General features: G+C 45.7%; 1 protein-coding gene across 2 annotated transcripts in view; it reads left to right on the top strand.

Annotated features, from left to right (window-relative positions):
- The first annotated feature begins 3892 nt into the window (after positions 1-3892).
- The window catches only part of KCTD1 (potassium channel tetramerization domain containing 1), an 87270-nt gene continuing 63275 nt past the window's right edge, over positions 3893-27887 (top strand). Inside the window, exon 1 of one of the 2 annotated variants that reach the window (XM_054583482.1) lies at positions 3893-3981. Coding sequence is in view for 1 of the 2 variants with exons in the window: in XM_054583481.1 (XP_054439456.1) it covers positions 4323-6122 (1800 nt within the window). In the remaining variant the exon portion in view is untranslated. Of the gene's footprint in view, positions 3982-4314; positions 6123-27887 lie in introns of those variants that run through there. The other variant, XM_054583481.1, reaches the window with a different exon arrangement.

Raw genomic sequence — 27887 nt, 5'->3', positions numbered from 1 at the left:
AACAAGTGGTGACCTAAAAAGTGACTTTAAGTGATGAACCAAAAGTTGTCCTGGCCTCTGTCCCCAGGAGCCCATACAACTCCTTGAATTTGTCAGTTTAAATCCTCCCTGACCCACCTCTCTTAGCACAAGGATACCTCCATTCCCCGACTTTCCTCTAACTCCTGCAATAACTTCCTCCAGTGTGTTCTACTAGAGAGGGAATCCGCGGTAAGGAAATATCAAGCCAAAAACAGTCATGACATTCTTTTTAACTTGCAAACAATAATGATGCCTTATAGTTACTTTTGTCCTGATTTTCAATATAGAAATTCAGACCCATGTTATTTTAGATTTTTCTCACACACACATACACACACACACACACACACACACACACACACACAGTTTCTTGCTAAACATAGGGTTTCCCTAAACACAGAGCCTGTTCATGCATTTCTTCAAGGTGAATGACTGGAGTGCCCACCAGGTCCCATGAACTAGCCTAAACCACAAAGGTATGTTGGTTTAGTAGAGGAACCAGGCAGATAAAAAACAACTACATCAATTACATAATATGATGCTCACAAGACTGGAAGCCAAGAGGAGAAAGAGCTGAATATGTTTCTGGATAACATTACCTTTCATAAAGTGTGAATCTGAAGTGGGAGTAGGTGGTTATAAAATGAAGGAAAAGCATTTTTCCTTCCAAAACAGTGATGTCACTACCTTCAAGTAATCTAAGAAATGGAGACACACACATACATAGATAGTTCTTTATCATTACGATGATACAGATAAAAATATGGCGCATCTTGCTGAAGTCGTAAACACCTTAGTGTAGCTTATAGTAAGGAATTCTGACAGTTAAATAATTGCAACAAATGTTCCATACAGCCCTGGAATTACTTGATAATAAAGAAGCTATGCATTCTGCACAAGAAATTTTAAAAAAGCTTTCTGACAAAAGAGCGAGAGCAGCTGTCAGTTGTAAGTGGTGGGCAGAGTGGATTTCACGACAGGGCAACATCAAAGCGAGGGCCGGGCTGCCAGGCAGAAGTGGACCAATATTACCACTCTACCAAAGTAATAAAGAGAAAGCTTTTTAAAATTCTCTCAGTTTGGAACTGTGTGTACCGAAGCACAGGATGTTTTTCAGGGATCATTTCTTAAACCTCCCCTATGAACTCAACTGTAATTGTGTATTGTTGGGTTTAAAAAATTAAGCAACTTTTGGGGGGTCGGTCGGGAGAGAGGGAGGTTTATAACTGCTTGGTTTTTCTGGGTGTTCTTCCTGGTAAATACTAACCTAAGGAGGTCTTTTCCAATAATTGATGACGTACCATTATGGGCAAAAAAAATTAGGTAGCGTTTCAACAGCCGGTGCCACGAAGCAGATTCAGTCTCCCTATAATCAGGCCAAGGCATACTCTCCAAGGTGCGTTTTTCGTATGCCACGTAACCGCGAGTCCTGACGGTAGTTTGCAAACTGTCCAGGCAGCATCTGAAACTGTTGTTCTTCCAAGTCCGTTAAAACGTTATTTGCGCTTGGATTTTTTTGGTTCTGCCATTCTCCTCCCCTGCCCCCTGGCTTTTTCCAGTGGAGACCTGCCCTGGGGGATATTTTGTCCTGAGAGCACAAAACTATTTTCTTTCCTGAAAGTAAGTTGACGTCAACTGGGAGCTGTTTTTGGTTGCTTTGTTTCCCGGAGCGTCCAACCCAGCACATTGCCTCCGGTAAACTGCTAGCAATTCAAAGCAGCTTGCCGGGCTGAGAGGAGAGCTGGGGGATGGAGGCACCCCCGCCGCCCGGAGAAGTGGGGAGACCCGGGGAGCGCCTTCGCTCTTGGGCTGGAGCGTGGGCCTGAGTCCCCGGTGGAGCCGGGAGCGCAGCCCCTCGGCTCACCGCTCTCGCGGCGAGGGCCGCCTGGGAGCAGCCCCTGGTAGGTAACTTGCCTGGCTCCCCACCTGAGTTTTCAGCACGGCTGAAATTTCCCGCCGGAGCGTCCCGGAGGCCAGGAAACCTGGGAGCATCCCGGGATAAAGGGCCAGCCTTCCAGAAGTAGCCTTATGCGACTGGCGTGTGCCAGCTCGTATGCGCGGGTCCGCGTGTGCAGCTAACTTAGCTGCTTACTCCTCTGGGCTCCGGGAAACAAACACGCTTTTTTACATATTGGGGGAGGAGGAACAATGAATACAGTATGAACAAAGCCGGCTGCACCTCGGGGACGATTCCCTGGGAGTATAACCTCCGAATTCCTCGCCTCCCGTGACGCTTCCCTGTAGCGAGCAGGGCGGATAAGTGTGTGTGTGAGTGTGTATGTGCGTGTGTGTGTGTGTGTGAGCGCGCGCGCGCGCGCGCGCGTTTTCCCGAGGAGCGGGAGGGGGCCTGCGAGGCAGGAACTTGCTCCAACTTGACACCTGGCGTAGTTTCCCCAACTCTCCGCGCCGTCCAAGGCCGCGGAGGCACGCGGAGGACCAGGGCTGATCGGTGGAGAAGACACCATCAAGTCCCACTTAGATTCTCTCGCGGCACAGGGCCCTAACCTTCCTTCTTTCCTTTTCCTTTTTTTAAAATTACAAAATGAGGGATGCATTTCTATTGATGCGTAAAATTATAAACTGTCCGGGAGAGGGCAATGGGTAATTGACAAGACTCCCACAGTAGACCAGCACAGAATTCGGACTAGGAGGCAAATCCTAGGGCGCAATCGAGGAGTTGGAGGGGCTCCCTCGCTGGAGGGGCTGCCGCACAGGAAGGCCAGAGTCGTGCTACTCGGACCTCATTCCGTCGGTTCCCCTCGCCCCTGGGGCTCGGGACGGGCCCGCGCGCCAGGGGACACTGGGGCTACCGGAGGAAGACAAAGTTAGAATACAGTACCAGCTCCGGAGGTGGCCTGCCTGTGCCGCCAAAGTAAACAGCCAAGATCTCTGGCAGCTCTGGGGGAGCTGCCCCTGGGCCGGGACAGCGGGAGGCGGCGACGGAAGGGCGCGCAAAGCCTCAGCACGCCGGGGGCGGGCGTTTGGCTGGAAATGGGGCCGTGTCTCCTATGGGAAAGTGGGACCCGGCGAGCTCTTTGGCTGCCTTTCCAGTTTCGCAGGTGTCCGCCCCCGTGCGCCGGAGGCAGCGCAGCCCTGAGGGCCAACGAGTGGCTGTTGGCAAACTTGGAAGGCGAGCGCGCTCATGATCCGAATTGCCAGAATTGTGGCAGCGGCGGGGGCGGCCGGGACCCAAGTTCACTTTTTCCGCCCGCCCGACGCGCCTTAGGGACGGACATTGCTCTAGCTCCAATCAGGTGGAGCGCCTCACCAGTACCAGATGTGTCAGACTGCTCCGAGACAGGGAGGGCGGTGGCCTGGGCGGGTGAGGAGGGGTCCCTGGGGTACCGAGCGCCTCTCTCCGCGTCTCCCCTCCCGACCGCCCCTCCCAGTCTCTTTCTTTCTCGCTCCTTCCCCAGGCTGGCTGGACCGGCGCGGACTTGCCCCAGACCTACGGGGAGCGCCCCAGGTCTTTAATGACAGCTTAAAAGTGGCTGTTGGAAAAGTCGGAAGGGATGAGGCTGACGTAGGGCGTGTTTCGCTCCTTTGCAAGACTCGAAAAGGGAGCTGGGAGCTGTGCGGCTGGCCCCAGGCCCCCGCGCCTCGCCGCCAGCAAGTAGGTGGGGGAGCCGCCGCCAGCCCCATCCCGCTCCCAAGCCTCGCCCGCTGCGCCCTGGCCGCGGGCGCAGAGAGGGTGCGGGGCATCGCCGTGCCTTCTCCACCCTGCTCATTAACCTGCCTGCTCCACTCCGCTCAGCGCGGCCCCAGACACGGGCTTCTCGAAGCAGCACCCGCGGCCCGCTCGGCGCAGCCGCCTCCCCGAACCCCCGGCTCCGGGGGGCAATGAGGGGGCGGTGGAAGGGGTACTGCTCCTCGGGCATTACTTAAAGAAGCGATACCGCCCCGCCCTCCCGCCGGCCCTCCCTCTCTCCCGCCCGGGCCCGCGCGCCACTCCGCCAGAGGGTAAGTTGGGAGTTTTTCACCCCCACCGACAGCTCTCCCTCCCCTTCATTTTTCTCCCCTTCAAAGTTTTCTAGGACTGAGGAGAAGGGTGGGGGAGGAAGAGGGTCCAGCCAGCCTCGGTCCTCACTCTCACCCTGTCTAACTTTCCCCACCTCCCCTCCATCCCTTGAGCGCCGCTGCCCCTCCGGAGCAGCGCTCCAAACTGACAATTGGAGCGCGGCTCCTTTAAGAGCCCAGCTTTGCCTCCCGGTAGCTGAAGGTCATTAAACACAAAAGCTCTCAGCGCTGCGGTCCAATATAGCGCATGCGCCCTGCCCGAGGACTGGCAGAGAGACGGCAATATGGCGAGAATGCCTGGCAGCGGGGACTGTAACACCAGCGCGGGCGGCAGCGCCAGCGCCGCCGCCGCCGCCGAGAACAATGGGGAGCGGGGCGAGGGCGAGCGCGGTGCAGGGGGCCGCGGCCGCCGCCACGGCCGCCCGCACTACTGCAGCGCGGGCGAGGAGGAGGAGGAAGAAGAGGAGGAGGACGAGATCCAGGAGGTGCGGATAACGGGGGACGAGGAGGACGGAGGTGGGGGGCTGGAAGAGGACGAGGAGGAGGAAGAGGAGGAGGAAGAGATGGGGCTGGACTGGGACGAGCCCCTGGAGCCCGAGGACTCGGCCGGGGAGGAGCTGGAGCCGGAGCCGGTCCATATGATCAATATGGACCAGAGCGCCGCGCTGGAGCCGGAGGCGCCGCCGCGACTGCTGGCGCCCCGGGCCCGCGGCGGGCCTCCCGGGGACGGCGCCGAGCTGGACCCCGACGTGCTGCAGCGCCCCGAGCGGGCCCGGCTGAGCGAGAACACCCGGCTGGCCACCCGCTACGCCGTGCGCATCTTCCGGGAGTACCTGAGCGAGAAGGCGCAGAGCCCGGACTTCGAGACCATGGACAAGGGGGCGCTGTGCCGCGTGCTGCGTTCCTTCTACGCCGAGGCCCGCTCCAAGAGCGGCCAGCTCTACAGCAAGTCGTCGCTCATCAGCATTCGCAGTTCCCTCAACCGCTACCTCAACGAGCCCCCGTACTGCCGCACGCTCGACCTCACCAAGGACCCAGAGCTGCGCAGCGCCAACCTGACGCTAGCCGCGGTCATCCGCAAGCTCGAGGAGCAGGGCGCCGGGCCGGTGGTGCAGAAGCAAGCCATCACGCGCGCCGACCTGCGCAAGCTCTACACCTCCAGCGTCTTCAGCACCAACACGCCCTTCGGGCTGCTCAACAAGGTCTGGTTCGAGACGTGCATGTATTTCTGCACGCGCGGCCGCGAGAACCAGCGCGAGCTGGAGGAGGACTCTTTTGGGCTGGCCATGGACGAGGACGGCCGCAAGTTCGTCTACTTTAAGTCCCTCGGGCCCTATCACAAGTCGCGCTCATCGTCGTGGAGCAAGAAGCGCGCGGAGAGCAGCGACGAGGAAAACTTGCCCCGCATGTACGAGACGGGCACCGAGTTCTGCCCCTATGCCAGCTTTGTCAAGTACCTGTCGAAGCGCAACCCCCTCTGCAAGGCGTTCTTCCAGCGGCCACGGGACCACTGCAGCGAGGGCGATGTGACCTGGTATGAGAACAAAGCCATCGGCAAGAACTTGCTGGGCACCAGGATGCAGATGCTCTCCAAGGCAGCCAAGCTTTCCAAAACCTACACCAACCATTGCATCGGCGCCGTCTCCATCGCCACGCTCAACAGCATCGCGGGCATCGGTACCAAACTGGGCTCGCCCGCCCTGCAGGGCTGCTACGCCGAGGCTCTGAACGGGGCGGCTCGCCACCACTCCCACCACCCCCCTACACATCCCTCCCATCACCACCGCCCCCAGCCGCCCTCGCTGGGGAACACCTATATCCTTCCCAAAGACAGTCAGATCGGGCCCGACGTGAAATCCGAGGCTGCGCCCAAGCGCGCCCTGTACGAATCGGTGTTTGGGTCGGGGGAAATCTGCGGCCCCTCTTCCCCCAAACGACTTTGTATTCGCCCCTCGGAGCCTGTGGATGCGGTGGTGGTGGTTTCCGTGAAACACGACCCCCTGCCTCTTCTTCCAGAAGCCAATGGGCACAGAAGCACCAATTCTCCCACCATAGTTTCACCTGCTATTGTTTCCCCCACCCAGGTAACCAAACTAAACTCTATGCATGAAATGTTTCTTTGGTACCACTTGGAGACTAACTTGTGCTAATGCAGGTCTGGGTTGGGAGAAGTTTGAAAAAGTAGCAAATATGCTGAATCAAATTCAGTTCAGCCTTAGAAGCTTAACTTTTGGTTCTTTTCAGGAAAGTTGACACCTTGCCTTAAAAGATGTGAGAGGGAAATCGCCCTAATAATCACTGCTGCGCAGTAACGCTAAAATCTTCAAAGTTCACAGAACAAAAGCAGCCCTTACAGCCTCTACACTGAGTGCATGCGTTTTAAAAGGTGAAGAGTGCAGGAATACTGTACATATCAAGGAAGCAGTTACTTAAAATACATTTGAATAAAGTAACCATGAAAATAGTCTATTACATATTCACCATAGCTTATGAAGTTAGAAAAACAGTTATAAATTACTAAAAAGAAAACACGCCAATTCCACTTCCTGTAGGGGGTGGGGAGTGGAGAAACTGGCAGTTGAGTGCCAGTAACGTGTCGTTGAATGTAAAGTGACGTCTGGGGTGTAGTTTCCATTAACTAAAGTCAGTTGTTAAAGTTATTAGACGGGAAGGACATCTGCCCTACCAGCCAGGCTCGGACTTGTAGCATATGCCCTGTGGTGCCCAGCACTGTGGATGCCAAAACATTGCCATCTTTCCCTAGTCGCATGGAGCTCACTATCTAGGGCGTAGATAAGACTTATGAATATGGATAATTAAGACAAACAGCACAGGAGTGTGGCAGGAGCACCAAAGTGAGAGTCGTAGCCCGGAGGCTGAGCCCCTTGGGCAAATCAGTTCACCTCTCTGGGCTTCAGCGTCCTCATCAAAGATAAAGGGACTGTTTTAACTTTCCAATTATTTAATTCTAAGCAGGACCAAAGTCTAGGTCGGGCTTAAGTGGGCGCTTCTGATCTTACGATTTTTCCTGGAGGGATATGTTCACATTATTAAAATGATGCCCACCTTCTGGATACTTTTCCTTAGGAGCCAGAAACCGAACCAGAGGTCTTTGGGGGCTGTGCTCTGTTTTGCAGGCAGGAGTAGCCCCTGGAGGTTTTACAACCGTGACCTCCCCGCCATCAAGGAGAAGTAGGAATTCAGACTGTAAGTCTCCAGGGGTAGTGCAGGCCCTTCAAGGAGCAGATGTCAGGTACCCCGGTGTTTTTTCCAAAGTGGAAATTCCAGTTCTGGACAAACTGACCCTTTCAAACATTTACCAGATAATCAGCAAGCCTCAAGGCCAGCTGTGAAAGGAGCTGTGAACAGTAATATAAACACCAAAGGTCTCTAAACTACATGAGACCTGTAGGCTATGTGTCTGTCTTTCTGTACTTCCAGTGTGTACAGTACATTCCTGACAGACCAGGAGGTTGTTTTAGAGAGTTTTAAGGATGGAGAGGAGACTTTAGGTTTGCTTTTTCTTTGAAAAGCAAAAACAATGTTCACATTCTTCTGCTAAAGTGAAAACCATTAAAATGTCCTGGTTCAGAATAGCATCTGATTAAGAATTAAAAGCCTACAAGAGGCTTTAAAGTATACATCTGCTTGGAGTCATAGTGAAACAGTTTGCCTACTGGCATCTGTGTGACACCAGTATCATTGTAGAATCATGACTTAATATCTACAAAAGTTAAGCCAGGTTTGTTTAGTTGGCTGTGTTTTGTTCTAAGGAATGCAGTGACTCTGTCACAGTCTTTTATTTTTAACCGAGTGAGATAAATCAGTTCTGTAAAGCTGGATACTGATTCTTTCATTTTTCTTAAATTGTCAGTTAACCCCCAAGTTAAGTAGATTTGAGTAGCCATGTGTTGATTATATGATTACTATGGCTCTTCAACTAAGTCCCCTGTAGTTAAAATACTACGAAAAGTTATTCTCCTTGCATATCTTTAAGTCAGCTTTTCATTTATGTTAAAGTAATTTTTTAAAATCAGCAGTAAGAAATTTACAGGAACTCTTTAGTAACTGTAGAACTCATTTTATGAAGTCTGAGAATTCTAAGTATAAAACAAATGTTGAAGTAAAAAGCTGATACTAAACTTTTTCCAACTCTGTTTATTAATATCATTGTAACGGTTGAGGTCCAGGACCTTTCCTGGGGATTAATAACTGGCCCAAGGCATTGCTGTAGGTTGTCAACTCCTCTAGCTGTCCATTACTCCCCAGGAAATGCCATGTGCACTTTAAGCTTCAGTCATTATTACTTAATTATAAACATAGGCTATCTAGCCTTCATACTGATGGGACCTCATCAAGTGGTGTGTCACTGAATTCCACTTCTGACCGTGTTATTCTGGACTTCTTGATAATGGAGCCACACCCTGATGATGCTTTAATTCTCTTAACGTTGCAAGTTTTTCAAAAAATGAAGAGCCTATTGCTTTAAATGCATTGACTCTACTTCTTGAGGACATTAACAAGTGTGTCATTAATGGGACTGGTTGAAAAATGAATGTACTTGAGGATTAACAAAGATTATGGAATTCGTGGTTTTTTACTCATGTGAAGTGCCTGGGTTTTATTTTTTATTGGGGGAGGGGGTTGTGATGGTTGCTTTAACTGATTCACTCTTTTAAAAAAAAAAATGTGGCTTTGCTTTTCTTTTTTTCTTTTTGATTTTTTTTTAAGAGAGAAAAGAAAAGAGAAATCTCAATTTGTTGTTCACTTATTTATGCATTTATTGGTTGATTCTTGTATGTGCCCTGACCAGGGATCAAACCTGCAACCTTGGCATCTCAAGATGACACTCTAAATTGATTGACTCTTTAATTCCCTTGAATGGCTGTGTTCAAAGTAAAGGATAGTGTTAGTTCCCTTTTCCCCACTGAGCTGTTATAATCAAAGATGATCCAGTTATTGGCGGAACTTCCCAGCTCCCAGGTGATCATTTAAAAAGGTTTATCAGGCCCCTCCTACATCTTCATTGCTGTTCTTCATGAAAATACAGCGATTTTCCTGCCTTGGAGAACAGTACTTCAGCTTAGATAGATGACAGAGATTCCTAACGTTAGTCTTTATAGTTTATGCAAAAATAGAATACTAATAGGAGCTTAGATTTTAAATATAGTTTTGTTGCTTAAGTTTTTATAGACTGTGCCTCTCAAGTACCAAACAAAAATGTGAACGTTAGCTTCAAAGCTGCAAGTTGCACTTACTTGACCCTAACCCAGATTATTTCCAGAAATACTTTTAAGGAATTCTGAAAGTAGAAAGTCTGTTAGTGGAAAGATTCTGGAGTCAGTGGTGCATGTCTACTGTTTCTGTTTCATTGTCTTCACTGGGGGCCAGAGTTGATCCTTACAGTTTCCAAACTGAAAATCAGAACAGCCTCCCTGTAGGGCACACGCAGCCAGTCATCCATGACCTTGCCTTTGAGAAGCCAGATCCTGATGGCTCCGGGAAGCCAGTTTTCATTCAGATTCAGGTGCTGCAGTGTGGGAAGGGAAAAGAAATGTTCAATCTATTTACTTAATAGTTTTATTTTTTATTTGGAAACCAAGCAGAAGGGGTACTCTTTTCTCCTTTAAAAATGTGTACAGACTTCTCTAAATGTCAAAGGAGTAGTGTGTTTAACAGCCGTAGCAATTGTAGGAACTTCTTTTGCAATGGTTATCTGAAGCTATTAGGATTAACTGCTCTGTTTAAAATGGACATTTTCCTGATTTTTAATGTTACTTTGTGGCTGCATTTCTTTTTCTGCTGCAGGAGTGTTTGCTATATGGAAGGTTCAAATTGGTGGAGAAAGTAAATGTCATTAACATTATGTAACTTTTTTTCATTCACTCAGGAAACAATTACTGAGCAACTACTAATCTGGCTCTTGTGCTAGGAATCTCTATAAATTAATCTACTTTCTACTTGGCAAGTAGTCTCATCAGCAAGATTTTGGCCTCATTAAATATTAAAACTAGTTCAAAATAAAGAAAGTTAAAAGGTAATGCACTCAAAGTTTTCCAACAGTTATTTTGGGAAAGAAATCTGTACTTTTGCATATTGCAGTCAGTGTTCAGGTGTATTATTCTAAATTGATATTAACTCACATGCATGTCACCCTAACAAATGACACCTGAAAGGCCATTCTCTTGTCATTGCAAATGAACTCGAAGCAAGAAGTGCCTCCTCTTCTACTAGGACTGCTCGTTGTAGATGAGATCACTTCAGCAGGTTCTCACCTTGGTTTAGGCCAGTCAAAATTCCACTCCAGTCCTTTAATAAAAAGTTCAGTGTCAAGTTATCTTCTGGTATCATAACTGCTATTTTAAAAGCAAAATCTATATAGGAGTTTACTTTGTGGTCACCTATGTTGAAAATCTTAGGGCCAAATATACTAGTAATCTGTGGGTCTGTCATATGCTCAAACTTTAATTACTAGGGCCTAATCTACTTCTCTTGATGGAGCACTCACTGCAGTATACCAGTTGGTTAGGATGCCTTTGTAAAGGCTTTATTGGAGTATTTAGATAGGGGATAGGGGCATGGGAATTAGTTGGTCCAAGAGGGGATATTGATTGACCTTGATAAACTAAAATGAAAGAAAATATAACTTTAGGATTTCACATACTGTCCTGATAAGCTTTTTTATTTAACACTAGTGGTGTTCCAAAGATGCTGAATTCAGCTCAGCCACTGTTACTTGAGCCTCTTTCTACTGCTAAATGCTGCCCAGAGGAGTAGGATTCAGCCAGTCCTTGCCCTCCGTCGGGGTTGTCAGGGGGCCAGCAAGTTTGTGGACTGCAAGCTGAAGTCGTTCTCTGCTGGCTACATGAACATCACAGTGGAAACAGATGAACTTTTAAGATGTTAAGCTCTATAAAGTTTCAGTCTCTCTGTGGTTTTTCAGATGGGTGGAGGTTTCTCTTTGCCTGCTATTCTCCTTTGAAAGAGACTGGGCCCTGATTGGTGTTGACTTTATAACAGAGAATGAGCTGCTATTCTATATGATCTAGAAATCAGTGAGTGTGTACGCCGTTTGAGATGCCTCACTATAAAAAGGGCTCTGGGCTAAGATTAAACCCGCAAATAAGGTTGTATTACCTCATACCCATGGCTGTAAACTGAACAGCAGACCACAGTGTAGCTAACCCCCAGCACTACAGGAAGCCCAACCCAACTTGATGTGTTTTAGGTTTTCAGGAATTCTCCACGGCCTTCTGTTCAACACCCCCTGTACAGTCAGACTTTTTTCCTTTCAGCTGATACTTCAAAAACCTGACATAGAATCTTCTTTCTCCCTAAAAAGATACATTTATATATGACAGGAAACTTTTATTACTGACTGATACGTTTTTATTCATATCATATCCTAAACTTTGCCCAAATGTTAGGTAACAGAATTTTCAAAAATAATGGACGTAGGAGTATCTTAAAATATTGTTAGTCAAGTGTCTCGGCTTTAATTGGAGTTTTCATCCAGGGCAGGGTGCTTTGAGAACCCCAGTGGGAACTTTCTTTTCCTGGTGACCCTCTGCATTCTGAGATTGGTGGCTCTCCACATTCTGACTCTGCCGGCAGTAAGTTGGGTTGTCTTAGATATGTGGGGTACAGGGAATTCCTGAGTGTGTTCCTCACACCGAAGGGGCAGTGTGGGGAAGGTAAAGGTCTCCTATTTATATGGAGCCTGGCACAAATCCCCCCCCCCCGTTTGTTTTTTTTTTACAAAGTCTTTTATTACAAAAGCACAAACATGTAATTCGGTAACATACCAATATCACACCCAAGCACATCGTATGACATTTTAGGTGAAATGCTCAAATTAAAACTATAAATCATTACACCCATGTTATCAACCACACTCAAGCAGGCGTTATTTCTGCCGGACCCTGTGTAACCTTGGAAAACTGGCGACCTTGGGGAGAACTTGAAGGGGAGAGGATGGGGATGTGCTAGGACAGCTCAGTTATTCTCACATCACCAACCTCTTCTCCGCCTCTCATCTCCCCAGCCACATCTCCACCCAAATATAGACATTGAAAATTATCTTTACAATGCAAACCTTTCCTGGGAGTATTTAGACTCTATTGTGCCTTGAATTACTGCCCTCCCCAATCACCTGGCAGTGAACACTGGAAGATAGGCGTTTTGATATGATCTGTGAGGAAGGAGGTAAAAATGTGCTACCTGAAAAGGCTGACAGATTTAAGAGAGCATTTGGTTGTAGGCTTCTGGGAAAAAAGGAAAGGAATTTGGAAAGGAATGCTGAAGGATGACAGAGATAAATGTCGCTTCCTTTGTGAGTAATTCAGTTACCAAATTAGAATGTCAAGACTCATTTGGCAGATTGTAATCATCAATTTCTGGTTTTACACCATGTCTCCTGTCCAGGTTAACCCAGTTTAGTCAGGTGTCCCGCCATTTAATCCTCATCCTTCCTCTCAACACAAGAAAAAGGGAACTATTATTTATGGCACCAATTCCCATTCAGGCACTTTCTACCACCTGCCAGAGACCTAGCTGGTTGATACATTATATATATTCTAATTTAATAATTGCAGATTTCTCTACCATCCCATCTGTTTAGACAAAATGTTCAAGGACAATATGTTCAGATAGATTCAGATACCCACAAATTTGATCCATGAGAAGATCCTGCGTTTCCTTATGAGAGTCTGAGATACCAGTGTTTAGGATGTTTCTTGAGCTTGTGGATTAGTTCTGATACCTAAACTTGCGATGGTTTTTGCCATGGATTTTCTAAGGAACATAACTTGGAAATGTGAGATATTTCCGCTTTCCCAGCTTCCTAGCTGCTGTGAGTCAGTGTGAGGACAGTTGGACAGATCCGCACAGGAGTGGTAGAGGGGCGTGCTGGGTCCATGAGGCTCTCATTTCAGTGGGTTGCAGTCTCGAGAGATACACGTGGCTCCCTTCTTGCAGAGTTTTAATGTTCCCTGTCCCATCCTCTCACAGATTCTGTAGTGATGAAGCTGAGTGCAATCATTAATAACAACCAAGATGTACTGTGACCTTTAGAGTGGTCACCGCCTGGCAGCCTCTGCATCGTTTGGGAACTTACCGATAACGGAGTCTTGTGAATCTGGTCCCCTGAATCAGCATTTGCATTTTAACAAGATTCACAGGCAATTTATGTGCACAGAACATCGTGATAAGCAGTGGGTGATGTGGTCCCTCATTTAATCCTCCCACAGCCCTTCAAGGAGTTATGGTTATTATTTCTTTTATAAAGGAGGAAACTAAGGTGAATAGGTGTTGACTAACTTGCTTGAAATCTGGAAAAGGGTAAGTAACTATGTTGGGATTTGAATCTAGGCCTGTCTGATCCCAGAATCCCTGCTTTTAAATCCATGGTTTGTTGATTCCCAAAGTCTTATCACCTGTTCAAATGAAAGAATCCAGGAAGGAGGTGATATAACAGGATTCATATCACTACCTTGCATGCTATCCTAGAGCAATGTAAGAAATTAAGAACTTGTTAAAACACAGGGAAAAATTAAAAAGCGGAAAACAGAATAGAATATAACTGACTCCCAAACGATGCGGAAGTTAGGTGCCTCCATCTCCGCACCCCACCACATACAAACTCAAAAATCCGCGAATAACTTTTGACTCCCCCAAAACGTAACTACTAATGGTCTACTGTTGACTACAGGAAGCCTTACTGATGACATACACAGTTGATCAATACGTGTTTTGTATGTTGTATGTATCCTATACAATAAAACTAGAGAAAAGAAAATGTTATTAACATAATCATCAGAAAATACATTTACAGTGTTTATTGAAAAAAAATCTGCATGTAAGTGGACCCCGCAGTGAAACCTGTGTTGTTCAAGGGTCAGCCGTGTTCCCAGTGTATAACATGTTTCTTTCTGTTTTGCCGAGTGTGGTCCCCAGCCTTTGCTGGGTCTGGGACTGTAACAGCCTCTTTTGAGAACCTGTGTCTCCTAGTGGTTTAGAGCAGGCCGCATCCCCCCGGGGCCAGATCTCAGCTCAGCCCAAAGCCTCCCTGTGTTCTAGTTTCCTCCTCCGTCAGAAGGGGTCTGTGGTGATACTTAGGGTCTGCAGTGTTAAGTGAGCTGTGTTTTGAAAAGTGCTTTAAAAGTTTTCTATCATTTTATTATCTTAGGACTGAATGTCTTACTTTCAAGAAGCAGCTGATCTGATGATAAAGACCCAGTCTCAGTCTTCAGTTCTTCCCTTGGAAATACCTTGTCCAAGTGCTGTGCAGGGCCTCTCTGCTGGTCCTCCCTCTGGGGCGTCCAGCGACTCACCTCATCGCCTGTCCTCTGTTCTAATAGGAAATCTCAGGGGCCGCTGGCGCCCTGGCTCACCCAGGCCCAAGCCCTTCGGCGGGGGTGCCTCATTTACCCCAAGGCCTGTTTTCTTCTCTTCTACTTTTCTTTAAGATTCACAGGTGCCAAGGCCCAGGAGGGATTTATCTCCACACCTGCCTCTAGGTTTGTTCTGGGGACCCTCCCCATTTCTCTTTCTAGGGCCTTGGCAAATTTCAAGTGCTAAAGGGAGTGGGGGAGAGGGCTCTGGTGGGTGTAACGGCTGCCCAAACTCCAGCAGATGCACAAAAGTCAGGTTCAAATGAAATCAGCAGCTTTTCACAGAAGATGAAATTTTATCTGGAGTGGTTTGGGATTAGGGGAGCAATCCCTAATACTGGTATTCTTAAAGCATTTTGACAGTTGCTATAGCAGTAACTTTGGTAAATTCTAATTTCCATTTTCTAGGAGGAAGGCCTGTATTTGGCTACATCCTGTCTGGTGCATAATTGGGCTGTAATTTTCTAATACCTGACTATTTTCTTGGAGACTATAAAAATCAATAGAGGTTCCACTTGAAGTTGATGTGTACTAATATATATTTTGGACAGACTGCAAAGTCTGGGTAATTGGTTGGGGTTTTGATGCAACATTGCTGACCAATTAATACTTTTGCAACTTGTTTTCAGTTTGACAAGGTGCTCTTAGAAAATAGAAATGATTGATATTATGCAGGATTTATTGCCTCTAATTTAGTTTGCCCTTTAAATATTCACAGTGTTCAGCTATCACAGTTCCAATAGGATAGCTCTGTGGGCTTCTATGATTTTAATTAATAACTTTAATTAATAATTCTATTAATTTTATTAAGGCTGCTTATCTGGAATATCATTTTCTACTTTATGACATTCCTTCTGACAAAACTACATATGAGTAGATCTTCAGTATTTCATCTTGAACAAATATCTCATTGTTTTTTACTCCAGAAAAAGATTCACAGAATATTTATTTTTCAGTGGATTGAAGTAGCAATTTAAAAATACATTGCTGCAGAAGCATGCAAACATAAATAAAATATAACAAGATTATTAGAAAACTGGTTATCCTAGCTTAATTTTCTTTTTCTCTCAACTTGGTGTTCATTCACATGTTAATATTTTATATTTTATGATTATTGAAGCTTTTATTTATTCACATGTTAATATTTTATATTTTATGGTTTTTAAAGATTTTATTTATTCATTTATCCTCACCCGAAGACATTTTTTTTGTCATTGCTTTTTAGAGAGAGACGAAGGGAGGGAGGGAGGGAGGGAGGGGAGAAAGACAGAAACTTTGATGTGAGAGAGGAACTTTGATTGTTTGCCTTCTCATGCGCGCCCCGACCCAGTGTGAAACCCTGAACGTGTGTATGTGCCCCGACCGGGGCTCAGTCCCATGACATTTCAGTCTGTGAGACAACACTCCAACCAACTGAGCCATACCGGCCAAGGCTATTATTTTAAAGAGAGAGGGGAAAGGAGGGAGCAAGAAAGGGAGAGAAACATCAATTGATCAGTTGCCTCTTCCACGCACCCCAACCAGGGACCAGCCCTCAACCCAGGCATGTGCCCTGACCCAGAATCGAATCAATGACCTTTCGCTTTGTGGGACAGTGCCCAGCCAACTGAGCCCCACTGGTCAGGGTGCATGTTAATTTTTAAAAAATTAACAGTAGGGCATTCGTAGTGCTGGTGATTTCACCATTTTCAGGATTATTTCCTAAGGGGATGGGGAGTGGTATAGTCCCAGGTATGTTTCTCAATTTTTTTTTTAATTTATGAAAAAGGTCATGGAATCATAGATTCTATTCCCGGCATTTAAGTGATATATTTTAGAACCACCTCTTGGGATGTGTGATGATCTAAGAAGAGGAAGGTCAAGAGGAAGAAGATGGCTATAGAGAAAATCCCTGGACATAGGGTTCATTTATAAAAGCTTCTATTGAACATTTACCAGGGTACATTTACTATGTATGGACCAGGGAGGGAATTTGGAGTTAAGGGATAACTTAGAAATAGTTCAGAGACATCACTGGAGAAATTGTGTGGGAAAACTTAGGGCAAGTCAGAAGGAGGACTGTTGGAGAGGAAGAAGAGGGTCTAATCTATTTAATGAGTGCTCACAAGCATACCCTGGAGATTCAGCAGTGCCTATTACTATCTAAGACATGGGACCAAAGTTGGCCTAACCAAGACTAAACATTTAAACCTAAAAGTATGTAAGGAGAAGGTGAAAATTTAGAAAAAGTAGAATCTTGCCTCGTCAAACATTCAAGCCTTTTCTTTGCTCTCACGGTGAGGCCGCTTGGGAAAGCCGTATGCTCCGCTCTTGTAGGTGTCCCAGCCCGAGAAACTAAGTACTAGTGCAACAACCCAAAGAAGTTCAGAACCGGTATTGCGCCACAGTTTGTATTTTAATTATAGGCCTTACTGATTACTGAAAGCCTGGTTCCTTTGGTAGCCAGCATTATTTCTGTCACGTCTCAGGTCTGTAGGACCATATTATGAATAACCGATTAGTAAGGCACTTGTGGATAGTGCTTTACAGTGTGCAAAAGGGCTTTCTGGTATGTGATTTCATGCTAAGGAAGCTTTGTAGATCACTTCCTAGTGTCAGGTACTGGGGCAGATAGATGGTGGGGACACAGGTACAGTCCTTATCCTTGGTGACTCACTCACAGTCTTGTGGGGCAGAAAGACAAGAACCTGAAGAATAAACTCTGATGGTGGGGTAAGTCCTGTGATACTCTACACACACAGAGTATGAGCAAGTTGAAGGTGGAGGGTGGAAGTGAGATACCCATTGTACAGATGAGGAAAACTGGTCCTCAGAGAGGTTAAGCAATTTCTCGAGTTTATCTCGCTACCAAGAAGCAAAGTTAAAGTTCCAATCCCAGGTCCAGGCCTCTTACACAGTGGTAATTTTTTAGCTGTAACTTATAGCTAAAGTTTTAAAAGCGTTGGTATTAGTCATTAAAGAGGAAAGAAGGGCATTGGGTTTTGTGTTTTCAGTGTTTCAGGAAAATAAAAGGGAACATTCTTGATTAGGGAGACATAGAATTGCCAGTCTTTGTCAGCACGCGCTCAAGGTGGAAGTGGCTGAAAGCTACCGTAATTTGGGGATCTCTTCCTAATGCAAAGTCCTGGGGAGCCTTCGTGCCCTGGTTAAGTGCTGACCAGCTCCTCCTAGGTCGACAGTCGCTGGGAGCAGGGAGCTGGTCTCTGTGGCTCTCCGTGTACTCCCTCCTGTTGGGCAACCGAAGACTTGCTCCCCAGGGCCTTCCATCTTTTCCACTTTACTCAGAGCACTTAATTAAAAGAAAAGTGAATACAGTGCTGATGCAGAGTTATGACTAGTAAAAAGCACCAATAAAAATGACTGTTAAGTGCTTGACAAATAGAAAATGTTTAATAATACTAAAGTGCTTTGTGGGGCAAGGGTTCACCCCTTGGCACAGGATAACAGGCCTTACTGTGGAGGCGCTTTCCTGGGATGCTGCTCTTGGCAGGCAGACAGTTCTTGCCCAGCCAGAACAGGTGAGCAAAATAGATTCTGTCATCCTGGAGTCACCTGACTTCTTACTGCAAGCATGGTGTCGGAAAGCCACAATGTCAGACACGTAAAGTTATGATAAAGATGACGCTTTGGTGACACAGGACCAAAAAAGGGAAAATGTAGGGAAAGAAATGGAAAGTAAGTAGCTAAGGTACATCCAGTTTTATGGAAAGTTTAGAGCAAAACCAACATGCTCTCCAAGTTCCAACTAGACTTACCAAAGGATAGACCTAGTTCAAGTTACAGGAGTCATTAACCTGAGTGGCCTTAGGCAAGTTACTTAGTTTCTCCTCTGTTAAATGGGGATAGTGGGATTACTGCTGTTGGGATTAGTAAAATCCCCTATTAAGTGCTCAGTGACCAGTAACTTTTTAAAAATTCCTATTGGTTAGAGATTATTGAGAGCCAAGTATTTATATGTCTTCAGTGTTCAAACTATCCATGTCATTAAAATATATACAATTTGATTTTCCTTTTTATCAGCAGTGAATTTATAGAAATTGATCTCTTTATATTTTTCATTAGGACGTTGTGATACCAGCAAATCATATTCTAAACTTATTTTTTTTAAAGATTTTATTTATTTACTTTTAGAGAATGAAAGGGAGGGAGACAGAGGGGGAGAGAAACATCAGTAGGTTGCCTCTCCCAGGCCCCCAGCTGGGGACCTGGCCTGCAACCCAGGCATGTGCCCGGACCAGAAATTGAACCAGTGACCTTTTGGTTCATAGGCTGGCGCTCAATCCACAGAGCCACACCAGTCAGGGCTCTAAATTTATTTGAATAAACAAACATCTTAATCATGTCAAATATATACAACTAAGATTTTTTAAACATCATTAAAAGCAATATATATGACCAGATGATAAACTACAGGGTTTTGTTTTTTTAATAATATTTTTGAAAGCATTCTCATGGCCACTTTACAACCAGAAAAGATCTCATCCAGATACAATAAAGAATATGAAACTTTCTGGCAATGTATTGGATCAAACAGTGGCACTCTGTTGTAGTGCTAATTTTAGAGAGATTGTGTCATTGTGTCATTCTCTTAACCCTCTTTTCCTACTTGACAAAGTACTTGCTCAGTTGGCAGAAACTGTCAAATAATTCACATTTTATCTTAGTTTATACCAACCTGTTTAGAAATAAAGTCAGGAAATATCTGCATTATGAAATATGAATTATAATTAGTTTATTAGTCTTGGTATTAGGGATGCAAAAGAACAACAAAGTAGGTTCATCAGTCCCACTATTAAGCAGATGCTTATTTCAAAGAAAACTGAGATACATTATTTTTTTATTCAGAGAAAAAAAAAGGCAGATTTCCTCCAATAGGAGCAAGACTACACAGTAACCTTATTTGTCTTTTTGGCTTACTATATTTTGAGAGGACAACATAGAGAAATCAAAAGTCCATAAGTAGAACTTAGCCAGTCATTCTTTCATTCTTTAAACTTCTTAGCCCCAATATTGCTCTAATTGTTTCTTGATACCAGAATGCACCCTGCCCTAGGTTTTAAGGAAAAATCAAATAAATGATATCACAGAAATTAAGGCCTAATCACATGCCAGTAAGGTATGTGAAAAGTTTCATGAATTAAAAAATTGAGTTCATCTGACACAGGTAGAGAACCACAATGAAAATAAAAATGATGGCTTCAATAATTTGTTCATGTCAAAAGGAAAAGTGGGTTGTGCCCAGCTTCTAATGGATTAGTCATGAAGAGAACTGAGCTGAAAATCTTGCAAATCAGGTTCAATGCATATGTGATAGAAGTAGTAAGCAAAATTGTGACTTTTTTTTAATGCTTATACTCTTAGTACCCTTAGTCACAACCAGTTTATAAGCTATGTGGACATCAAATTTGAATATGAAGATCACATTTCTCTTATCACAGTCTAAGCTAGGTCAGGGAACTTTATTGAAGAGATTCACCAGGTTTTTTCCTCTTGGTTTAAGGCTCAGCGCAGTATCATCTCCTGTAGGAAGTCTTCTCTTGCCCCCTCCCACCCCGCCAGACTAGGTTGGGTCCCCCTCATCCCTGCTAGTAACACTCTGTAAGATTTCTTTACACTTTCTTCATCTTTTGCCTATTTGTTTATATGTCTTTCTTCCCAGATAGTGTATTAGAAGTAGAACTAGTAATTTTAAAATAGTTTTTCATTATTCAAAAATAACTGTTAGTATATTTGTACTTAAAAAATAACTTTTCCAAAACAAAAATAAAAGTAGTGAAAAGAAAAATAAAATAGTTAAATTAACACAAAACTAGAGTCACAGGAGAAAAACCAATTTAATATGCGCACATCAGAGAAGAATAGTATGATGCTCAGGTCATAAAATGAGGCTCAAAGAAATGTTTGAACCAGGCACCTTTTAAAACTTTTTAGACAAGTAAGCAATAAATTTGTGAGAAATTGACAGGACAAAGAAAGTTAGTGCTCATTAGAAAGGAATCTAGGCCAGGTTTACAGGCATCCCTTAGTGAGGAATTTAAACAAAGTAGTAAATTAGAAAAGAGGCAGTAAGATCAGATTGCACAGACTTTTCAGTTCTGAGTTGTTTAACTCGAACAATAGTGTTCTCCAGGTGTGAGGAGGACACTTTTCATGTGGGACACCTGTGTCCTGCATTCAAGGAGACAAGGAAGGGTCAAGACGCCCTTCTGGCCTCCTCCACTCTTCTAACTCAAATTCAAAGTAATCACCATGCCAGAGCAGGATATTTGGGGGTGGCCTGTCATGGGCCCCAACAATATGTAACATGTCACTATAAATCCTCAGTGTATGTTAGTAAATGGCAAACCCAGGACTACATCGCAGATGTCTCACATGTCCACTCATTCAACCAGTATTTATTGAGTACCTACTATGTGCTAGTCACTGATGACCCAGAGTAGAACAAAAGAGGACTCATTTCTCAAGGACTTCACATTCAAGTGGGAGTGACAGACATTAAAACTAACAAAATTATAATTAAAATAGACTGAAGTAACTGGGTGGTTCCTCCCTCCTGACGTGCAGTCTCCTCCTTTCGTTGGTTGGGTCCCACGCACCCAGAAGCGGGCCACACACGCTGATCACTCCTGCTAAGCGATCGCACCCAGAGGCTCCGAGTGGGGCAGAGCTGGTGGAGCTATGACCCGCCTCCCCTCTCCTAGATCAAGTGGCCGCTTTTGGATGAGCCACATCAGACTTAGTGTTTCCCTGATTAAAATATCAAGGGAAGGGTGGGTAAAATGTATAGAATGGATGTTAGCACAGTTTTTTTAAGAACTCAGAGTGGGTGACACACTTTATCACCCCACCTCGGTAGGCGGGGCGAGGAGATGGAGGCCCAGAGAGACCGAGGAGCAGAACCTGGGCCAAGCCGCGAACTGACCTTCATCTAGAGGCTCAGCATGTCTTTCCTGTCCGACAAAGACCCATCTCACTTGCCAGGTTTTGTGTCACCGTTAACGATGAGATTGCTTCAGACTTGATTCAGTTGGTTCTCAGCCTGGCAAGGCTCTCCCTGCCAGGAAATACTGCCTGAGTGGCTGAGGGAACGAGGTCTTTTTTGGGTCAGAAAATCTCTGCCTTTCTCCCTCTTGGAAACGAAGGCAGGTAAAAGTATGGATGGAATCAAAAGAAAATACTAACAAAGGGAGGCACTTTGTGAATCGCTGAGGCTGTGCTTGTGATGCTAAAGAACTGTGGGATTAGCATTTGAGAAGGAGGCGTCAGCTGGCCGGCCTCCGGCAGGCTAAATGGGGCTAAACTGTATCCTAACCTCCCTGGGCTTAATCAGGCTCAGGCACCTAACCCAAGTCTTGGGAAGCCCCTCACAGGAAGACGCCTCTCACCGGAACACCTGGTCCTGTGACCTTTAGAATCCCTTCTGCCCTGAAACCTGTGATTCTCTCCTGGCAAAAATGTCTGCAAATAAGTTTTTGACAAATCAAATATTTGTAAATTAGATGGCAGTATTTACACTGAGGGAAATTGTGTTTTGAGAGCCCTTGTTTGTCCTTGATAGGATATCAGGTCAGGCTGTTTAAAGTTAAACATACCTTGGTATACTAACAGTGTCTGTTGCCATTTATCGTTGGAATTTATGTTTTAAGGATGTGTGTGTGTGTGTGTGTGTGTGTGTGTGTGTACACACACGCAATATCTTTATACAATCTTCAATTTGATGTGATGTATAAAGTAATGAATCTGACTCAGTGTATTTCAACCCGTGATTAAAATTTTCTAATTGATTTGGTGCTACTTTATCTTTTTAAAATAATTTTTAAATTACATACAGTTGCCATACACATAGTTTCAGGTGTACAACACAGTGATTAGACATTTTACAAAAACTAGGAGTGAGACAATATTTTCATGATTTTTATTCATTCTCTTTTCCACAAAAACTCATTCTTGGAACATCTCCTCTCTTGCTCACTGCTCTGTTGCCAGTGCCTGGCACAGTGGTCAGCACACTTAAGGTGCTCAAAAGTATTTGTGGAAACAAATACAAATATTTTATAATAACATTGTAAGGTTCATTTATAATCTTTGCCTTCCCAGCCCTGAGCAGAAAGGCTCTAAGTATTTTAACCCATTTGAAAAAATGAAAACTAATTCTTTGGATGTCAACATTAGAAATAAAAAGCTCCCCCAATAGCACTTAAGGGGGGGACACCTTTCCTTAAATATTTGTTGCACACCTACTATGCGCCCGGCACTGTGCTGTGCTCTGCAGGATCAGGTGATTAAGACAGTGCCCCTGAAGACTCAGTTATGTTTCCTACTGCGTATGTTCCAAATTTCATTTATCCCCTTCTGTTCGTCTCTCCGAGCACAGTGGGAATCACGTACACCCAAGCACATCACCAGCCACGGTAAATGTGGCGATGGTAGCGGTGCTGTGCTAGCACAGGTGTGGGTCTGGCTGGCAGGTTGTGTCCTCTGGGAGTGGGGAGGGGCAGGTCTAAGATCCACTTGCCTGAAGCCACCAAACCTGTACTTCAGCCTCTTCTGTCGTCTTCACCTCTCTACCTCGAGCCTGCTCAGATTGTTCCTTCCTCCTTTCTCTGTAACCCCCATTTCTCCTCCCCTTTTCCCTGGCTCAGCCTCCCATCTCATCACAACCAAGAGAAAACTGTTTATGAAGGTATACATTGATTTCACAAAAACATCCAGTATTTGTTCAAATTATAAAATTAACTGCACAGTTGAGGCTTTCTTAGGTTGGGAACTCCAACGTTAGGGGATCAGTGTTAAAGTCTGGGTTTTGAGTTCCAAAGAGTTCCTTTGACTTGTCCTTCTACCTGGGGTTTCTATGGTTGTTATTTGGCCTCTTCTCACTTTCCTATGTTACTTTTATTAATGTTAGTATATATCATGTACACTTTTTAAAGAAACATCGATTGCTTTTACAAGGTTTGATCATGGGTTCCAGGCACCTTTTTGATTGTTCATAGCTATGGAAAATAAAATCAGTTCTCTCACAGTTGTTTAATACTGTTTGGGAACTTAGTCTGTTCTGATTTAAGCACAATCTCCTTGGGTTTATTTCCTTTTAAACTTAAAAAATATGCTCTGAGAGGGCAAAGTACAGTTAAGGAAAGGATTTAAAAGTACCAGTCTGTTTTTCCTTCTAAGTAATTTTTTTTAACCGGTATATTTTACTTGGTTCTTATGTTACCTTCCCTTGGGCTTTACTCTCTGTTTTCACTTGAGGGGGTACAGAGGGAACAGAGAAGGGAAGAAGGATTTTAATCTGAGAGACAGATAGAGGGCAGTGCATGAGCGAAAGCCCAGAGACAGAAAAGAGCATAGATATTCCAGAACAGAAAGGAGGTCGGGGGGGCTTTGTGCATAGAGGGGGTTAGAGAGTTGGTGAGAGAGAACGCTGAAGGGTTCGGCAAGGGCCCTGTGGTGTCTAGGCCACATTAAAGGTCTCCGCCCTCCTGTGTGGTGTGGGCAGTTATGGAAGACTTTTAGCAGAGAAAGGCAGGATGCACCTGGCTTTTTTTTTTTTTTTTTAACAAGTTCTCTTCAGTGGAGATGTGGACCATGGTTGCAAAGGAACTAGAGAGCAAGGGTGAAGATCATGTTGTCAAAGGACTAAGATGGTGGTAGTGGAGGTCGGAGAAGGTGGGGGCCGGAAGGTGTTCTGGCCATGGATGGGGCGAATGGAGGTGCTGCTTATTGAAATGGGCTACTGCAGGGGACCCAGTGAGGGGGGTTGGGAACGTGGCGAGCTCTCTTTAGGAGATGTTAAATTTAGAAGTTCACCAGTGGATCAATGATGACTACAGCTACTTGGTGTAGATTATTTTGCTTAGAAATCATAGTGGAAAAATACAAGAGGACCCCCAAGAAACATGAATGTTCAGAGGCAGGGCGGAGAAGGAGTTGATGGCATAGAGCCACAAAGGGGGAGGAGAGGAGGGAAGGAGGGGGCAGGCCAGGAGGGAGGGAGGCGCTCCTGGGGCCCCGCGGAGCAGGAGCCCAGGGAGCCGTCGGTGTTGTCCCTGCGGCTGAGCCTGCCGGTGAGAGGAGGCCTGGGGTGTGTCCTCTGGCTTCTCCACAGGGAAGCCTTGCCTGCGTGGCCTCTGCAGCGCAGTTTTGTGAGGGGATGAGCAGTGGGCAGAGGCCATACTAGAGTGAGCTCAGGGAGCTCTGAGAGGGGAGGAAAGGTAACAACCAGCGGAGAGGGAGGGGGCCTCTCTCAGGTCTGACTGCCTGAGAGAGAGATAGAGGGAGGGAGGTGGGGCCGGAGATGAGTTTGGGGGGAGGCTTATATAGATGTTGTATATCTTTAAGATGGGGGAGACCTGGACATGTGTACATGCTGATGGTAGAGAATGAGGACAGGTGGTGGCAAGATCTGCAGGATGGGGCGGGGGTGAGGTGGGGGGTTACTGGCTCTGGTTGTTTTATTAATATTTCATTTACTTTTCTAAAACCATGGAAGGGAAAGACTGACCCAGGTTGGACTCAAACAGCACTGCAGCCTCAGCTCCCTGGATTCTCCTCAGAGCCCCCTCCTCGCACCCACCCACAGTGCTCCCCGGGCGGTGCCCGGATTCCTGGGCAGAAGGGATCTTGCCTCCCATTTAAAGGATGGTTCTCTTTCAACTCTGTAGGGAAGCCAGACACACACGGAGGCCCAGCTCGGCTGCATCAGCAACGCCAACGGCTCCCGGAGCCCAGACGGCTGCTGCCCCTCTGTGCCCCAGCAGCGCCCCCTCCCCCTCCGGCCAGCCCCTCTTGTGGCTCCATGCCAGCAGCTCCTCTCTGCTCGGCCTCCTCCCCACTTAGGGGGAGACCTGAACGCCCTTTGTATTTGAACTGAGTCGCTGACAAAGTGGAGGATCAAGTTCAAGGCAGGGGCCCACTTGATTGAAAGAAAGGCTAGATAAAATAGGAACACTGTCTGAAAATGTCTCTCAGACTAGAGGAAGACGAATGAGTTGCATTCTGTGCTAGGAACATGCTGGGTCTTGAGTTTCTTGGAATTCCAACAGACTCTCGTTAGTATCACTCTAACTGATTTCAAGTGTCATGCTTGTCTGCCGAGAGAGAAAATTTCTAGATTTTATTCTGAGTTGGGCTTCAGTAAAGTAGATGTTCACAAGGGACTCAGACAGTCTTCTATTTACTGGCTTTTTCTGGAAGAAGATATTACCGTGATTGGCAATGTGTAATTGTTTTACATTAATTTTTCTTAGTTAATGAACTTTATTTTTTAGAGCAGTTTTAAGTTGACAGCAAAATTGAGCAGGAGATTCGGAGAATGAATAGATATACCTGCCCCCCCCACCCCGGAATGTGCACCCTCCCCTACTATCAACATCCCCAGGACAGAGGGGTGGTACATTGTTAAAATGAATGAGCGTAGCACCCACACTCCATAGTTGACATTAGGGTTCATTCCTGGTGGCATGGGCGCAGCCAGTTTGGACAAATGCCCCGGGACACACCCCCACACGTAGCACAGCCCGGAGTACTTTCACTGCCCCCAAACTCTCCTGCGCTCTACCTGTTCATCTCTCCCTTCCCTGCAGGTGCTTTCGGGAATCTTCTTCCGTGTAAACAAAAATGAAGATCTTGACAAAGCCTTAATAATAGCTTTGTTTTGGTTTGAGTACCTTTGTACACAAAGGGAAATTCAGTCACAGACCTGGATGTATGACTTTAAAGTAGCGATTTTCAACCTTTTTCATCTCATGGCACACATAAACTAATTACTAAAGTTCTGCAGCACACCAAAAAGTATATTTTTTGCCAATCTGAGAAAACAATCAAGTATACATTTTATTCCTTTACACCAGATGGCTATTGTTGTGTACAGGCTGTTGTCTTTTTTTTTTTTTTTTTTTTTTTGATAAGGAAAAAGAAGTCAGTGCCCGGACTAAATAATCAGGTACTGCATGTTTTAAAAATTCTTGCAGCCCATCAGTTGAAAATCACTGCTTTAAAGCAATGACATCTAAACTCCAGCTTTACTCTTCTCTCCGTAAGTATTCCCCTTTCTAAGCTCTCAGTAATGAACATTGCACCAGAAGCTTTTTTCCTTACCTCTTTGGTGGATGGAGGAGACAGCAGAGAGACCTGCCCTTGACCTGGGCCTCCAGCGGAGGAGGATTCTGGGCCTCTCCTGTGGATTGCAGTGTACATTTCTGTTCCTAGGGGGCTGAGGAAGGGAAGCTGTGGCTTCTCAGAGGTACTGACAATGTTCATGGCAGGGACACCTTAAAAAAGAAAGACAGAAAGGTAGTTTGGTGATTAAGGGGTTAAAGAACTAGGGCTCAGGGCTTTGCTGTTTACTCATTGCTACTTTGTACAGAAAATATGTTGCTTTAAAGCTTAGGTTAACTGTAAATCCTAACTTTTGAAAGTTGTTGGGAAATGCACAGGGTGGATTGGACCAAAATGCCAGTTCTTCAGGGAAGGGCCCCCTCTGCCTTAAGTTTCTTTATCTGTCTGCATAGTGTCCTCATTACCAGTTGCTACCCAGCTCTCCCGGGTTCCCAGCATCCCTCTGGAGGCCTTGGAGGAGGCACAAGTGAGGCAGGAATCCCTCAGATGTCACTGTGCACTGCGGCCTGACGTTTGCTCCTTCTCGTTTACCACTGTTCGTGTTTACCTAGTACTTTTCTATTGGCTATTTTAGACCTATCCCAGAGACAGTAGCCAGGGACACAGATTTGATGGGCTGGTTATATGTTTTCTAATGCTTAGTAAAACATATTTACTATAAGTACTAGAAACAGGAAGATAACCATCTATGCCCGCCCTAAAATAAGCCTGCCTCTCCGCTGGTTGGGAGGGAGCGGGAGGGAACCCCCAGGTGTCCTGAAGGTTGTGGTGGGAGGTCCCAGACGCTCGTTATGCGCCAAGGGTGGTGTCCCTCCTCAGGGTGCTGAAAATGTCTAGGAAGGGCTGCTCCCTTGCTGGTCTCTTCTCCCATTCAGCTAATTCACAGTCTTGTGCATGCTTGGATTTTTGTTTTCCATCCAGGAAAAACATGCTCTTTTTGACTGTCCTCCTGGCCCCAGGACTATAAACCGAGGGCCCCTGCCCTGGGGGATGGGGGCTTAGAGATCCTTAAATAATTTCCGTATCTCTGAACTACCCTTCAATAAACACCTAGCACAGGAGCTGTGCAGGCTCAGGAAATGGCAGTGATCCGCCAGATCACTGACTAATATTCTAGGGGGTGTGAGCCAGACTAAAAGGGGAAATAGGTAACAGCAAGAAAAGATGGTATCGTGGTAAATGTCCGACAGAAAAGAAAACAAAAGGACAGGGCAGGTGGCAGTGGGTGAGTGCGGCTGCTTAGATGGGGCCTTCAGGGAAGAGCTCTCAGAGCCATGAAGAGCATTCCAGGCAGAGGGAATAGCTTGTGCAAAACTTTTGGGAAATACCAGGTCAATT

Source organism: Pteronotus mesoamericanus, unplaced genomic scaffold (genome assembly GCF_021234165.1).
Source record: "Pteronotus mesoamericanus isolate MK-2021 breed Mesoamerican mustached bat unplaced genomic scaffold, CSHL_Meso_final contig_74, whole genome shotgun sequence".
Lineage (NCBI taxonomy): Eukaryota > Metazoa > Chordata > Mammalia > Chiroptera > Mormoopidae > Pteronotus > Pteronotus mesoamericanus.
Note: the sequence above shows the minus strand (reverse complement) of the source record. Positions and strands in the feature narration are given on the sequence as shown.